This window comes from Sturnira hondurensis, unplaced genomic scaffold (genome assembly GCF_014824575.4).
Source record: "Sturnira hondurensis isolate 20B ecotype Veracruz unplaced genomic scaffold, ASM1482457v3 Scaffold0018525, whole genome shotgun sequence".
NCBI classification, from domain to species: Eukaryota; Metazoa; Chordata; class Mammalia; order Chiroptera; family Phyllostomidae; genus Sturnira; species Sturnira hondurensis.
In genome coordinates this window covers 12810092-12826108 of record NW_028091156.1, presented here as the reverse complement: position 1 = coordinate 12826108, position 16017 = coordinate 12810092, and the positions used below count along the sequence as shown (strand labels likewise).

The window sequence follows — 16017 nt, the reverse complement described above, 5'->3', positions numbered from 1 at the left end:
CGCATGCAAACTGCTCCTGCAGTATAAAACTCAAGGCACCCCGCCTTCCATCTATACAAACTATACCCAGTCGTTCAACCAGAATCAGACCTGGGGGTTTCTAGGTTCGACACCTGTGGCACTTACACAGCATGTTCCACATGGGGACTCTTTCCCAGCAGCCTAGCAAGGAGGGTAATAGTCAGCTCTCCGAGATGCTGTGACAATGGACATCTACTGCCTTTTGCTTGCCTCAGGGATCAAGCAGACACGAGAGGCACTGCAGAGCACCTAACAGGTGAGTAGTTCAATTTAGTGAGGGGGAGCAGAATAAGCTGCTCCCGCATGTACAACTTTGGCAGGTGGCTTATTTGGAGCTGACAACAGTCAGAGTCCAACACGCTCAGGAAGGACCTCTTACTTTCCCCTGAACTCCCCCCAAAAAACTTGGATCAGGAATCTGTTCCCGAAAGAAATGTATTACCCAAAATAACTTTTTATACGCAAAAGACACATGCATGGCGTGGCACATATTTGCCTACCACACTCGTGCCCTTCTCAGCAACCTGCAACTTCCCCAGATTCCCTCTCCCTTTCCTGTGCTCAAAACGGTATGCAAACCCCAATGAGCTGACTGCCCAGGAGTCGCATAGTTTTATGGGATTCCCGCACATACAGAATTTGTTTTTTTCCTGTTAACCTCCTTATGTCAATTTAATGATTAGACCAGCCAAACACCCTTAGAAGGGAAGAAAGGAAAAGTGTTCCACTCTACAAAATCAATTCACTAATTCAAAGTTGAAAAACGAATGGTATACACAAGTCTGGCCCTGGCGCACTAAAATGCTCTGCTGTGCATTATGCACTGACAGAGAAAGACGGCATGCTGTTTAATAGAGAGAGCATGAAGTTGCGGAGCAGATGGCAGGTTTTCACTCAAAAGTCAGAATTTGACTTCTCTGTACGATGGTCCACAAAACTCAACTCTTTGGAGGCCTGTTTCCTCCTGTTTAGAAATTAAGGGCAGTTGGTACCCACCCTACAACGTCTCTGCAAAGAATTAGTGATCTGATGAACGTCCAAAAGCTCCTGGAACTAGAAACTGCGATAAAGGTTCTAATCAACGTTCTTACTGCCACCAATGTTAACCGCATGGCTTCTTCTCCTGTTTTTGTAGAGGGGACTTGTGGCAGGCATTTCACGTATTTCACTGAAAAATGTACATCTGATCAGGGGCACAGCTTGAACAGCCAAGTGCCTTGGAGGGTGGGGACAATGCCAGAAATTAATGAGCTTCGTGATGGCTTACAAAGCTCTCTTGGCTTGGACCTGGTCACTGATGCTTGGTGGTTCAAATATCACAGCCCTGTGACAGAAAAACCTGTATGCTTTTGTTTATTTTTACTGACATTTTTTCCATTACCAGTTTTGTCCCCCTTATACTGCCCCTGAAATAACCACACTGCTGTCCACGAGTCCTCGTTCCTTTTTGCTCCATCCCTCCACCTCCTAGCTGACCCCCAGAGCTGTCAGCTCACGCCATATCTATGAGTCCGTCTCTGTTCTGCTTGTTAGTTCAGCTTGTTCACTAGATTCCACACACGAGTGAAATCATACGGCATTCGTCTTTCTCTGACGGGCTTACGTCACTTAGCATAATGTTCTCCAGGTCCATCCATACTGTCTCAAAGGATAAAATTTCTTCTTTTTTACAGTTGAGTAGTATTCCACTGGGTAAATGTCCCATAGTGGTTTTATCCACTCACCTACTGATGGGCACCTGGGCTGCTTCTGTATCTTGGCCCTTGCAAATAACGCTGCAATGAACATAGAAGGGCTTATCTTCTTTCAAATGAGTGTTTTGGGTTTCTTTGGATAAACTCCCAGAAATGAAATTGCTGGGCCATAAGGCAGACCCACTTTTAATTTTTTGAGGTATCTCCATACTGCTTTTCACAGTGGCTGCACCCGTCTGCATTCCCACCAACAGTGCACAAGGGCTCCCCTTTCTCCACGTCCTCACCAGCTCTCGCTGTTTGCTGATTTATTGATGATAGCCATTCTGACACTTGGGAGGTGATATCACATCGTGGTTTTAATTTGTATCTCTCTGATGACTAGTGACATAGAGCATCTTTTCACATGTCTACTGGCCATCCATCTGTCCTCTTTGGAGAAGTGTCTATTCAGGTCCTTTGCCTATTCTTTAATTGTGCTGCTTGTTTTTTTGGCATTGAGCTTTATAAGTTGTTTATAAAATTTGGATATCATACCCTTATCTGATGTCTTGGAGAGTATGTTCTCCCATTCAGTGGGGTGTCTTTTTATTTTGTTGACGGTTTCCTTTGCTGTACAAAGCTTTTTTAGTTTGCTATAGTCTCCTTTGTTTGTTTTTCTTTTGTTTCCCTTGTCTGAGGAGATATATCCGATAAAATATTGCTACAAGCAATGTCTGAGATTTTACTGGCTACGTCTCCTTCCCGGATTTTTATGTTAGACCTCCTTCAGGCCTAACATTTAAGTCTTTAATCCATTTTGAATTTATTTTTGTGTGCGGCATAAGAAGGCGGTCTAGTTTCATTTTTCCGCACGTCTGTCCAATTTTCCCTACACCATTTATTCAATAAAATCCAAATTCCTTAAGTATAATATTTATTTCTTTAAATTATATACATGTTTTATTGTTTGGTGGCATATCCTAAATTTTGATTACCTGTCGCTAACTATTTTTTCCTACCTGGATAGTATTCATAAGATAAGGGGCTGTTTTTGCATTTATAGAATATAGCTATACTTTACTTTTTCTTAATTTACAGAACAAGTGAAAGCAAAATTTTACCTTGAAATCAATGGATAGATAGGCTTCCATTATCTTCCAACTGTAGCAGGATTTTGCAAGTGGAAGTTTCAGCTAAGGCGTATTTTAGGCAAAATGGTAGAAAATTTTAAATAGAAGTTCAAGAATCAGATAATTCTTAATCCTCTTACTCATCCATGACAAACCTTCAGCCAGTGTCAAACTTAAGGGCAGCACGTTAGTTAAACTCTTTCCCCCTAAGGGCAAGGAGGAGACATGAATGTCTGCTCTCACCAGTTCCACCAACATTGGGCTGGAGGCACAAAATGGTGCAGCCAACAACCCTTCAAGTCCCTCTAGCTTGGGGGTTGAGTGGGCAGAACGCATGCAGCTGGAGTGGGAGGTCAGGAGGGGACGTGGGAGAGAGGTCTTCTGAGAGCCCCGCCTCATCTCTGCCCAAGTCAGGAGAGATGAGCTGTATGGAGGCTCCTGGGGCTCCACCACGAGCCTCCTCCCAGGTGAGGGACACAGGAGATCGGTGGGGACACAACATTCAGGCAGCTGGCACCAGAGGCAGCTGAACTGGTCTGCGGCAGTGAAGGGCTGAGGTTTCAGTGCAGTCGTGGGGTTTTCTGGGACAGAGCAAAGAGGTTCCCAGAGGGCCAGCTCTAGTCCCGATGAGAGATGGGGGCGTCTCTTCAGGTTTTTCTCCAGGAGGACTTCCTGGAAGCATGACGAGATGGCAAAGAAAAACAGTAGATATGCTGGACCCCAGGGGCTGAGGAAGAACTAGCCAAATCCATTCACCTGAGTCAAAGTTAGCTGCCAGCAACGAATCCCCAGAGACAGGAGTGTGGTCAGCAAAGGGCCTACAAAAGCACCCACAAGATACAGGGGCTTCATACAAGGTCAAGCCCAGAGAGTACCAGCACTCAATTACCAGAGTGGGCGGGCCCGCTAAAAAGGCCACTGCTCCTGACTTATCCAGCCCCTTCCTCTCCATCCTTGCATGTGTCAGAAACCCTGGTTACAGAGATGGCCATTAGGAGCAAAGATATTCAGTAGGAAAAGGCAGAATCAATGAACAACTGCCTCCTTCCTTCCCTGCAGAATCAGGGAAAAAGAAGCCTCAGTTCTACATTAGGTTTGCAGCTTGATCACGTCCTGCAACAGCGTATTTAGTCCTTAGTATGTGTGGGACTTACCGTAACTCGACTCACCGAGGTGGGTCAGGCCCCAAGCCAGTCTCTGAACCATCCAGGTTCAGGGGAGCTGGCGTCACAGAGTGGGCTTGAGGGGGAAGTGGAAGCTTGGAATGAAGCTACTTCACAATCACTGGCCTTTACCACACCGTCTGCACTGAGGAGGTTTAAGTTGACTCTCCCTATATTGGAGAGCTTTTCATCTTTAAGAAAAAGACCCCCGTTCCCTGAAGTCTTTTCTCTCCCGCCTCAGGATAATTGTAACTAACCAATTACTTGAGCCACTCCTGGACTTCCCAGAGCACTGTATGCATCACTGTATCACCAAGCTCGTCATGGTGTCGGCTACGTGATTTTCCAGTCAAGTCTCCATGCCACTCACCCCTGCACTAGGGATCCTTAGTCACAGGAATAGTATTTTACTCACTTTGTGCCTTTAGCCTGCAATGCATTTCTATAAATGCTGCTTTAAAGATATACTAGTTGAATGCATCAGTGAAGGTAAACTTACTTTTTCCCAGTGAAAACCAAAGAAATTTAATGCTTTGACTTTATTCCACTTTTTCATGCCCCCAATTCTCTATTGATTATATATTTAGAAAACTATTTTCCACAGAGCCAATGAAATCTTCTGATGTACTTATTTGTTTAAGGTATATACTCGATTTGTGGACACGCCTCAAAATAACGTGTCAGGTGTTCACATTGCAGTGGTATGACCCATCCTTAAGAAAAGGAATTTTGAATTTTTCGAATTTTCTGAGGATGTGTTTATTCTCACCCAAGAGAAACAAACCACTGGCAGGATTTCCCAGCACAACACTCATGGGGAGGAAAATATCTCTATTATGAAGTATTAGCTAGATCCTTCAAAGAAACACAAAAACATTTCTGTAAGTCATTTTCATGGAACTCTAGTTTTTACCATGCCGATTGGGTCAGAATGCGTCCATTACATGCGGCAAAGAAAGCTGAGCTCAATGAACGAAACAGAAAACCAATGAAGAGGCTTCATTATATTCTATTTCAAGGTCATGACTATACAGCATATGGAGACACTCAATCATAGAAACTGCAGATTTTCTGCAAGGATGGACCTGACGTTATGCAAATAAAATTCATTTTTATCTGCTGAAATTTCCATATGACACTGCTGTATCCTTGTGGCTGGAGATTTTGTTGGGCTCATTACCCTGACAGCATGCCCTCTGTTTCACTTTTAAAATAGTTTCATCTGAGTTTTTCTAAAAAAAAAAAAAAACGACACTATTTTTGAGCAGTTTTACATTTACAGAAAAACTGAGCCATTTCTTTGCTGAGCAAACTGTAGCACAGGGGAGCCAGCAGGGGTGAGTCCTCTTGGGTTCCCAGGAGGATGCCAGCCATTGAAGCTGAAGGAGGCTGGAGAGGGGCCACCAGAGGTCCAGAGTGTAAAGTAGATAAACATGGAGACGATGTGTTGACCAGCTTCCAGAGCTTGCTCGAAACAAACACACACGCAAAATCCTGCTTCATATCTTCACAATACTTATATGCAGGTGACCTCATAAGCCTTTTTCACCGTAGGCAGTAAAACTCAAGCTGAATTTCGAGTGGGAAAGCCAGTTAAGTCTCACTTCTAATCTGCTACGAACTCAAAAGAAGACAAACTCAACAGATATTACCAGTTGCACTGCCATCTGAAATGGAAATACAGGTATATAGCAACGAATTTTTGGAAGACAGGCCAACTTTGGTCAGAACCCGAAGACACTGATAGTTGACAGGACAGTTTTAAAATATTCTCAATCTGGATTTGTCTGATGCTGTGAACCTGTTATTTATTCTAATAAAGCTTATGTAAACATCATTCCTTAATGCCTTATCTGTATTTAAACAAATACAGAGATGACAAAGACACAGCCTCAAAACAGGAATATATGAGATTAGACATGCTTTCTTACGAATCTTCATGAACATTAACTCCTTGCACAGTTTTCTGGTATTATTACTCAAGGCCATTCCTTACCTGTTACACCAAGATACATGCTTTCACGTTGTTGAGTAAGAAAATTAGCTAAGTTCCTGTAAGCAGGTCTAAGTCACATCATTAATGTATGAGCTGACTTGAGTCAGCACCCTCTAAGATGTCCACAAAATTTGACATCCAAAGCAGGTTATTAATAGGCTTTCAAAAATGTTAGGGGAAGAATAAAACTTTGACTTATACTTTTATCATCAATCCAGAAAAATGTAAATAGTAAGCTGTGCCAGACTGCTTTGTGGCAGCCTTTTTTCCTCAAATGTGCAACAAGCAACTCAAATGCCAAGACTGAGTAAGTCAGTGACGTTATAGTGGAAAGAAAAAGGCATTTCTTAAATAAATTAAATACTACATTATTGAAGTCTGGTCACCTTACGCAGAAGCGCAAGCTTTCTAACTAACTAACGCAGCCTTTGGGGGAAATGAGGGGGTTAGCACAATTCTCTTTTATTGTGCAATCGCCGTGATTATGAACTGGAGACCACGTTGGGGCACATTTGCTTACCACGGGCCGGTGCACGTCCCAGAATGCTCTCTCTTGGCTATCAAGGATTTTCCTTTCAATCTTGTCTCGTTTCTTGTCCACTCTGTCAACGTCATAGCAAAGAAGGAGACACAGTGTTAATCGTAGTGCCTCTCCCTGAATAAAAGGCCACAACTCGAACCCATCTCCCGAAAGACTCACAAGGACTCACTTTGCTTGTGCTTCTGCTTGCATGAAAATGAACTCCCACTTCCGAGCAAACGCTCTCTGCAGCCTGGCCAGGCTCTCCTGAAAAACACGGCACAGGGAAGGCATCCCAGTGTTCACCCTCGCTCCCCGTGTTGAGCTTACCTACCCTATGTGTTTATCAAGAAGACAAATGCGGAATTCCTCTGGACTGAATGCATCGTGCCCCTTGAAGACAGCTAATCCTTGTGTTAACAGTCAGAGAGAAAAGGGGAGAAACCTATTACAGATATTTTTATGAGTGATTGAATTTAAAGACCACAATTCAACATGTGAAATATGAAAATTACCTTGCGTAAAAACAGTGCCCAGGACTTTTCCGGGCTCACTTTGCTGCTTCTACTACTGATTCAATCAGCCTGTCCGGTTCCTGACAACAGTGTACACCCGTGGCCGCCTACTACCCAGGTCTAGAGAGCGTTTCAAATTCAGCAAGTCACAACATAACAATGACCTGAACAGATTACATCAGATTGATTGTATTCACTGGTGGCGACCAATCTGAAAGTTTTGCAGAAACCACTTTCCCATTATACACGCTCTTTAATTCTCTGTTTCCATATCTTCAGTCTATATAAGTATATATCTAAAATGTTCCCACTGAAGTCAGTTTTTCAAGTAAAATACGCTTTCCCCTTCTACTCGGAGTCTGTGTATTAAGACTTTCATTGTTTTCAATGAGAGTGAAAGCAAGCAAGCGAGTCAGAGATTTGCTTTCTTACCCTACGCGATCCCTCGGAAAGCTAACCCTTGACACCCACGAATGGAGAAAGTGAACCCAGTGCCCCGAAACAGCCACCGGCCTTCCCCCTGCTCATTTTGTGATTTCTTTGCCGGAATGTCCTCAGTACTCACAGCTTCGTAGTCAGCTAGCTCCAGCCTGGCCTTGTTCTGCATGGTTCTCTTGCAGAGGTAAACCGCTGAAAGGGAAAAATAAAAAGAAATCCATCACTTCCTGCCTGCTTATTGACCCTGAGGTGCTTAAAACAAAAATACAGCATTGCAGATCAAGACATATTGGTCTTTGTCATTTTTTCCCCCAAAGCTGGGATTTCCTTGATTTACCTTTTTCTAGATAAAAATAATAATTTGTCACATTATCACTGAAATAAAAACATAGTGGTTTTTATAAGAAAATAAACACCTTTTAAAACCTGGTAACCATGTCTTTATTTTTATTAAAGAGGTGTCACAATTTTCGCTTCCTCAAAAAACAAGGGGAGAAAGAGAAAGTCTTCCAAATAAGACACCGGATGACCTCAAACATCTAGCTGTACAAATGACAGCATTTTGCACGAAGGAGTTGCACAAAGAGGGGACCGCTGTCGGCACATTCCATTATTGCCACTTTCTCCTAAAACTGAAACAATCTATCAGTGGGAACTCAGGGCCTCATGGCATCTTCTTTGCGTCATTTCCCAAGGGCAACCATCCACTGTTTCGCCACTAGAAGAGGAAAGAGTACAACATCTTCCTGAACTACAATATGACCCCTTATTAATCCACCTCCCCGAGGACTGAGTATCCTTGGCTGCCAGCGAAAGTCCACCTGGGTGACAGATGTAGAGAGTGGGTGACGGACGGAGAAAGGATGGACACGGCAGTATGGCCACCAAGCAGTTATTTCGGGACTACCAGTGACTCTCAAAAATATCAAGACATTCGGAGCTCTTTGGTCCAGTTCCAATGACCAGAATATCTTTATCGTTTTTCCTTAAGAGAGAATATTTGAGTCTCACGAAATTCAATAGATGCTCTATCTGTTCTAGACACTGAATGAAGCCGCTGGATGAGGACTATCAACATTTATGTTTGGTTGGACCAGCTCTGGGGGACGCCTTATAAATATGAAGCTTTACCACATACTATTTTTGATAAGGAAGTTTGCCTGGTATCACCGAGGAAGTATCTTACACAGAAAATTGGAGACCACTGCAAACATTGGTGCTATTTGCTCAACGTCCCTTCTAAGGTTTCCCGTCTGAAGGTCAAGGCAAAGGAGAGCCAGCCACGGAACGAGGCTAACATCCCTGCAAACACTAGGAACCAGGGGTGCAATGTTAGAACACATCTTTCTACAACCGCACCATGGTAACTGTATCTTTCTACTAACGTTGGTAGCTTTCAAACCACTGACTTCCACAATGACTGATATTCCAAATTACTAAAGGCTAAACTGCAAAAACAAAAGTGACATGAGGTGTCAGTATTCTGATTGCCACCATCTGTGCTCACGCTTGGAAAAAAACTCTACTGTTAGGGGCCATTTGTGATTGTAACAAATATCTAAAATATCTTCAGCGGTTGGTAAGAGAGATTGTAGTGCACACACACTGTCCCTGAGGGTATCTCTTCATGAGGAAAAGATTAAATCTACTTAAATATCTGATTAAATAGTTTCTGCTTTCCTGTAGAATTACCTTTGACCAAATTTCCAGCCCCAACTAAGGGTTCCATCAGTCAGCCTTCCTTCGCTCCTCCTGTATCAGTGTTCACCTGCTTTATTGATTCTGGCCATTTAATTTAATCTTTGTTCTTTGCAATATAAGATCCCTTTTGGAAACTGTATTTCTGAACCCATTAGATACACTGATGAATAAAAGCAAAAGGGGGGTCATTTTTATATGACTTTTCATGAGGAAGTTACGCATCTTTTACTACATCCATATGTCCTATGACACAGTTTTCTTTAATTTCCTAGGAAACAGAATGAAGGTGTGGAGAGGATGCACCAGGTATACATAGGTGTTTCCCGTGTATGTAAGGAATGAGTGAGTGAATAAATAAACAGGCTCTTTTCAGAAGGAGTTATTTAGAAGTCAAGTTAACTCAAGTGATTTCTCCCAGTCTCTTTGGTAAGGAGACAGAAGAAAAAAGGCTGGGCCACTCGAGTAGGGAGCGTTCTGGATACTGTTGAAAGCAGAGCCAATACAACCATGAATGCACGGGCTCACACCTTACCAGGCTCGTCTAGACACGGTACAGTACGCTGACTGATACAAAGGACCCTTCCATTGTTTTTTAGTTGAGTACCGACCTTGGGCAAGATGTGGACAAGGACGAAGGTTTAGGTGGGTGAAAGAGGGCTTTCCAGGAAATACCCCAATTGATCAAAGATGGAAAAACATGAAGGTAGTTAGGCACTGTCAAAAGGATAGCTCAGGCTAACTGTTTTTGTACCAACCCAAATTATTTAGGCACCAAAGATACTCTACATGGTGTTAGGTGTGGGCCCAAGCCCAGGAACAAAGTGGAAATCATTTGCAATATGACCCTTGTTTTAATTTTCTGTATTACCAAACACACTAAAAATACCAAAAATACCAGGTACAAAAAACCATTCCTGGAGTTCTGTGTAAGATGGTTTCCATGATCAAGGGTTTCATTTCAATTTCAAGTTTAAGTATCTCTGCAGCAGGTTTCTGGGAGACTAAAATGAGACAACTTCATGGACTTGGAGGGTCAAACAAACAGTAATTTAATAGGATTCTATATCACTAAGAAGAAGACAGTTTGAGAAGGCCTACTGGACTACTCTGCCTATAAAGTAGCTATGCAGAAAGGTTGTTTAGAATTTCACTTTAACATGACTTAGAATGAGAGGTAGAAAGTCCAAGCTTCCGGACCACGTGTCTTATTAAATAGGAAGTGAATGTGGACGCTGGCTTCTTCCTTTCAATTTCCTAAAGCTCTGGGAGGTGGTCTGTTACCTGAACGCTGCTGTTCAGGACAAAGTTATTTCACAGAGGTCACTGAAAAAAATCACTAAGATGCCAACATCCACATGCATTGAGCTCTGGGACTCCGGTGGCCTTCATTAACTGTGATTTTGGATGAGTCACTTAACCTCTCTAAGACTCCAACTGCTCACTTCTATAATGAGAATAAAAAATACAGGGTGTCTCTATCCCCAGGACTTAGGTCAGGTCTGCAGGAGATGGAGCACTGGAGATTGCTGTGTTAACTACAAAGGGAAAGTAATGCGTGGACTCATTAGATACACTGTCCAGTATGTTCGCTGGAGATATTTCTGCTTAAAAGACAACGACACATATTTTTATAAGTGAAAAGTCCCTTCACAAGCCTTGTTGGGGACAGAATTTTATATAAAGTTATTTATTTTTTTCCCAAGTGAGACACTACAGAAAAAGCCATTGTCTGAGTTTTAAGTGATCTATTTGTTAGTTACCTCTTAGGCATAGAACTGCCATAAACTAGCAGTGATACGAATTTTAAATAATAAAAATAAAAGGCGTATGTCTTATTCTGGAGTGCACTGCTTAATGACTTTGAAACCTTTTAAAATTTAGTTTAAATATATGGTTCATTTAAACGTGTGCCTAGTTTTGTTTATAACTGGCAACTTGACACTATTAAATTCTATCTTTTATTTTCAACTTTGTTCTTCACTCATGTTCATTCTCATGATCTCTTATCATCTCAATACAGAACCCATGCACACAACAAAGCAAATGGCCAATATTTTCTGTGAATAGTGGCCCCCGGCTTTCAGGGACAAAGAGAAAATTGTTATTTGTTTATTCATTCATTTATTTATTCAACAAATAGTTACTAAATGCCTACTGTGTTCCAGGCTGTGATGTGGGTGACAGTGTACAGCTGTGAACAAAACAGACGAGAGCTCTGGCCTCCATGAAGTTACATTGTAGTGACGGTCCGAGTAGAGACCGCCTGGAGAAGTCAGAGAAGACAAGGCTTCACATTTTCCCTGCACAGGGGGAATGGTCAGGAGCCTGAGATGGGCCACTGTAATTCCACTCTCTACCCATAGAGGGCGCGACCTTACCAATTACTCTTTCAGTCTGGGCTGGTAAAACTAAAAATGGTCTGTGTTACAAAGGTTTTAATAACCTTAACGGGATGAGAGGATCTGTGTAGAGTAATTGCATGGAGCTTCAAAGTATCCTAGTTCCTGTAGAAGAACAGAATCTGCTTTTAAGGGAAGAGAATACAAGAAGAGGAACAAGTGAGACAGGTGTGTATGGACAGTGGATGCATTCTCAAAAGTTCACTGAGAGCCTACTTTTTCAAGTGCCAAGGTTTTTCTAAGCCCCAGGGCTACAGGGATGAACCCAGCAGACAATCACTGCTCTTGGCTTGCTTTTTACTAGTCTAGAGTGAGACCAACAATGAATAGTACTATAAAAATGTTACAACACCCGACATTTATTGAATACTTTGCATGTGCCAGGAATTATTTAAACATTCCACACACATGTCACCTTGTTTAAACTGCATGGCCACACTAACAAGCAGAGGCTCTTACTTTTCCCATTTTGTAGGTGAGGAAATGGAGGTTGAATGAGATCAAGTAATTCTTAGGCAAGAGTTAAAGTCAGGCATTGGACACTAACACCCACACAGTTGAGCACTGGGCTGTGAGAGAGAGGTAAGGGGGTGGAGGGGAGAGGCAGAGAGGGTCTTCAGATGGTAGGATCCCAAAAAGGTCTCTGTAGAGGTTACTTGAGTTGAGACCTAAAGTGGGAACACAGACCAACTCCAGAAAGATCTGGGGGAGGAGTTCAGCAAGGATGACAACCGTGTGCAGGAGAGCAGCGAGCTATGTGTAAGGAAAAGGCCAGGATCCAGACTAGCAGGGCTGCTGGGGCCTGGGAAGGAGGCTGGGGAGAGGTCAGCTGCAGGGTGCTGGCCCCAGAACTGGGAGCTCGGCAACGGGCTAGGGTGTGGTCCCTAGTGTCGTGGGAACCACTGAGGTTGGGAGAAGTGTGATATGATATGACTTACATTTAAAAAATGACTCAAGCTTATACCAGGCAGATGGATGGTAAAAGAGTGAGAGCGGGCAGCATAAGTGTTAATAATAATAATACAACAGGCCACAGCACAACCTAGTTGCTGTCTTAACAATGGTCCAATGCATTCTGGTTTGCTCCGCAACAGCCCTCCTGGTTTCTGTTATTTATCTAAATAGAGGGCAATCTGATATGACCCACGTGGTGATTTTGAACTTGAACACAGAACATCCCTCCTGGAGAGCAAATACAAAAACGACCCAGGGTCTGTTTGGTGGCAACCCCAACATCTAACATGCACAGGAGGCTGATGCTGGTGCTCAGGGAAGCAGCCAGCAGAGTGATTTGTTAAATTTATTTTTTAAAAATTACTTTATTGTTGTTCAATTACAGTTGTCTACATTTTCTCCCCACCACTCCCCCACGCCCTGACCCCAGCCAAACCCACCTCCCTCCCTTGCTTCCACCCTCCCCCATGGTTTTGTCCGTGTGTCCTTTATAGTGGTTCCTGAAAACCGTTCTCCCCACTGTCCCCTCCCCCTCCCCTCTGGCTACTGTTAGATTGTTCTGAATTTCAGCGTCTCTGGTTATATTTTGTTTGCTTGTGAAATAAGCCAGATGGTGAGGGACAAATATCACATGATCTCACCTTTAACTGGAACATAATCAACAAAAGAAAAAAGCAAAGGGAATATAACCAGAGACACTGAAATGAAGAAAAAGCGGATTTTAAAAGTGACTTGGCTAACATATGTATATTCCCTCTCAAAGTTTCCATCCCTGATTCCTTTGTTCCACCCCCACCCCCACCCCACCCCACCCCCGCAGACAAAACCTGGCTTGCAGAATCTTGGGTCCCCTGACCCCTCTGTACTCCTGTCCTCAGGGCTCCATAAAGTAGGTTTCATAAAACAAGAGTCTGTCTCCTGGCTGGCACAATGACCTCTGAGGTCTCTTCTGTTCTTTTTGGAAGATAATGATCATATCAAAAATAGATTTAAGAGAATAACAAGGATAAAAAACATAATAAGAATAAAATAGTAATAAGTTAATACTTACCTAGCACTCGCTAAGTGCCAGGCACTGTTTTACTGCTTTATAAACAAGCCAGGTAACCCTTTAAACAAGGCTGTGAGCTGGTCCTACAGATGGGGAAACCCAGGCACAGCGTGTTTGTAAAATTTTCAAGGACACAGCAGCTGACTTGCGATTTGAACCCAGTTGGAGAAATACTCAGAACAAAGTGCACCAAGGGTATATCCTAAAACGAGAAGTACCTCGGGAGCCATTTCATACATCTCCCTAATGAAATACAAGGCCAAGGACATTCCAGACGGTACAAGGGAAGAATATTAAAGCAGACTTATTGATGCAGAAAAATGAAAAAAAAATTAGGGTGAGACAGAACTTGGCAAAAACATTTAGGGACCTGTTTTGTTAACTTTTACGAAGCTGACCTTCGATTTTTACCCTTCAACTACACTCGGTTATTGCATTCTGTTCCTTTCCTTCAGAACTTCCCCAGAGGTTCCAAGCAGAATTTCTTGATTTCTTAAAGAATATTAGGAAAAGTGATCAGTGACCAGAGTGGCACTTCAAGTCTGTAAACAAGCTTACCATCTGTCTGGTGAAGATTATAAAGGAATGTGAACCATTTTTTTCCCCACAAACCCAAGAATAACATTCAGAGGGGGAAAGGCGGAACTTGCACAAAGGAACAGACGAGGAATCATTTTTCTAGTCAGTAAACTGGTGCCTGCTTCTAGTTGGGTGACTTCTAGTCATCTGTCCTTGCTGAGCCAGATTCCTAAGGAATGAGAATTTTAATGTATTTTTTTCTGATTTCACAGGGTAGTTGTGAAAATTGAAGGGAACGATCAATGTAAAAGCCTTTTCGAAACTTATGCATATTATGCAAATGCAGAATTAAATGTATCTGCAGTAGGGCTGATTATCAGCTGTTTTATCGCTGCTAATTATAATACTCAGTGTTACTTCAAACTCAAAAGAACATATGATGTTTAGAAATAAACTGGTATTTGGCTGTATAACCTTAGCATTAACTTCACTTTGGGTAACAATCAACATTTATGCTCTGAACAACAATTTACATTCAGGATCTGTCGGTAATGCACACGTTTCTTTAGGCATTAGTTAGCCAAAATATATTAAGGAAGAAATGAAAATGGATGCCGTTTCTCAAATGTAGGATGTGATTTTTACATTAAGTTAAATGTACTCATTTGTTCATTAATCCGTTCAGTGTGCCAAGAAACGTACTAAGCACTAAATACAGAGGTAAATAACACAGTCGACATCCTTAGTCTTTTGGCTCCTTATTGTTAAACTGGGAAGAGAAAAATACACAAGTAGACAGTAATCACTTTTAATATTTTGCTCTACATTTCGTGGATAAGTGAACAGCCACAACTGATTATTTGTGCTAATATAGTCCACAAGTCACAGATATCTACATCTAATCTATATCTAATCTCCTCTGGGCCAGACAGTAATGGCATGAGTCAAAAAGCATTTATTTTTCTGTTCCATGTAGAATCTAAGGCTCAGAATGCAAATGAGTCTGACTAAAGTTCTCCGAGCCAGCCCTGAGAGAGCAAGGGCTCAACCAGAAGCTTTAGGACTAGAGATTCTGATGCTACCCCAGTGACTCAGAGAGGATCTATCATCATCCAGCAAAGTGTTGCCCCCCGGGGGTGTTTTTTTGTGGTGAAAACTCCTCACACCACTTCCTTATTTAGTGTCCAGAAAAGGTAATGACATCAGACTGTGTATAAAGCATTGTATAAATAGCTATAAATGGCTCCCCAAACATATCCTGCCTTTCTCTCATGTACTTGGCTACCATTCTGTTTGGAGGCTGATAGCAATTATGTGTCCATTTAAAATGTGAAATTGAAGTATTCTAAATTGCTTTCATCATCTGACACATTTTGATATATTTATAACATCTTACAACTATGTGCCCTTAAAAATCTCTCCAGAAGTTCTAGGACAAGGGCTACAATTATATGCCTGCTAACCTGTGATTTGAAGCTATGAAACTAAGTGATCAATATTATTTTTCAAAGGCCAGAGCCCCACAGGAGAAGCATAAAGCTCCCCACCGAAACTCAGAGATGGTCACCTCAAACGTCGCTGCTCTCAACCCTGCAGTGTTTTCTCACCACCGATTGGAGCATCGATAGCTAGCTGGTGTGCAGAGAACTAAGTACGATGCCATTGAACCACACAATAAATTCTAAGAATCAAGACTCTTCATTCATTCATCCATTCATTCACTCAATAAATCTTCATTGAACCCCCACCGAAGTGCCATGCATTGCCCTAGGCACAGGCAATACAAAGTTAAATACGGTTTCGTCCTCCAAGCTTCCAGCACCTCTTGATCCAGTGAAAGAGGTAGTTCATTACCAGAGGGAAGGGGATAGAGGGTGGTAAAGGGTGAAGGGGGTCAATACATGGTGACAGGAGAAAATCTGACTCTGGGAGGT

General features: G+C 42.4%; 1 protein-coding gene across 4 annotated transcripts in view; it reads right to left on the bottom strand.

Annotated features, from left to right (window-relative positions):
* RGS7 (regulator of G protein signaling 7) overlaps nucleotides 1-16017 on the bottom strand; it is a 314036-nt gene that overhangs the window by 38490 nt on the left and 259529 nt on the right. For all 4 annotated transcript variants that reach the window (XM_037069439.1, XM_037069441.1, XM_037069442.1 and 1 more), the window contains exons 7-9: nucleotides 7587-7651; nucleotides 6697-6773; nucleotides 6507-6588 (exon numbers count right to left, since the gene is read on the bottom strand). In XM_037069439.1, the coding sequence (XP_036925334.1) occupies nucleotides 6507-6588; nucleotides 6697-6773; nucleotides 7587-7651 (224 nt within the window). The remainder of the gene's footprint in view (nucleotides 1-6506; nucleotides 6589-6696; nucleotides 6774-7586; nucleotides 7652-16017) is intronic.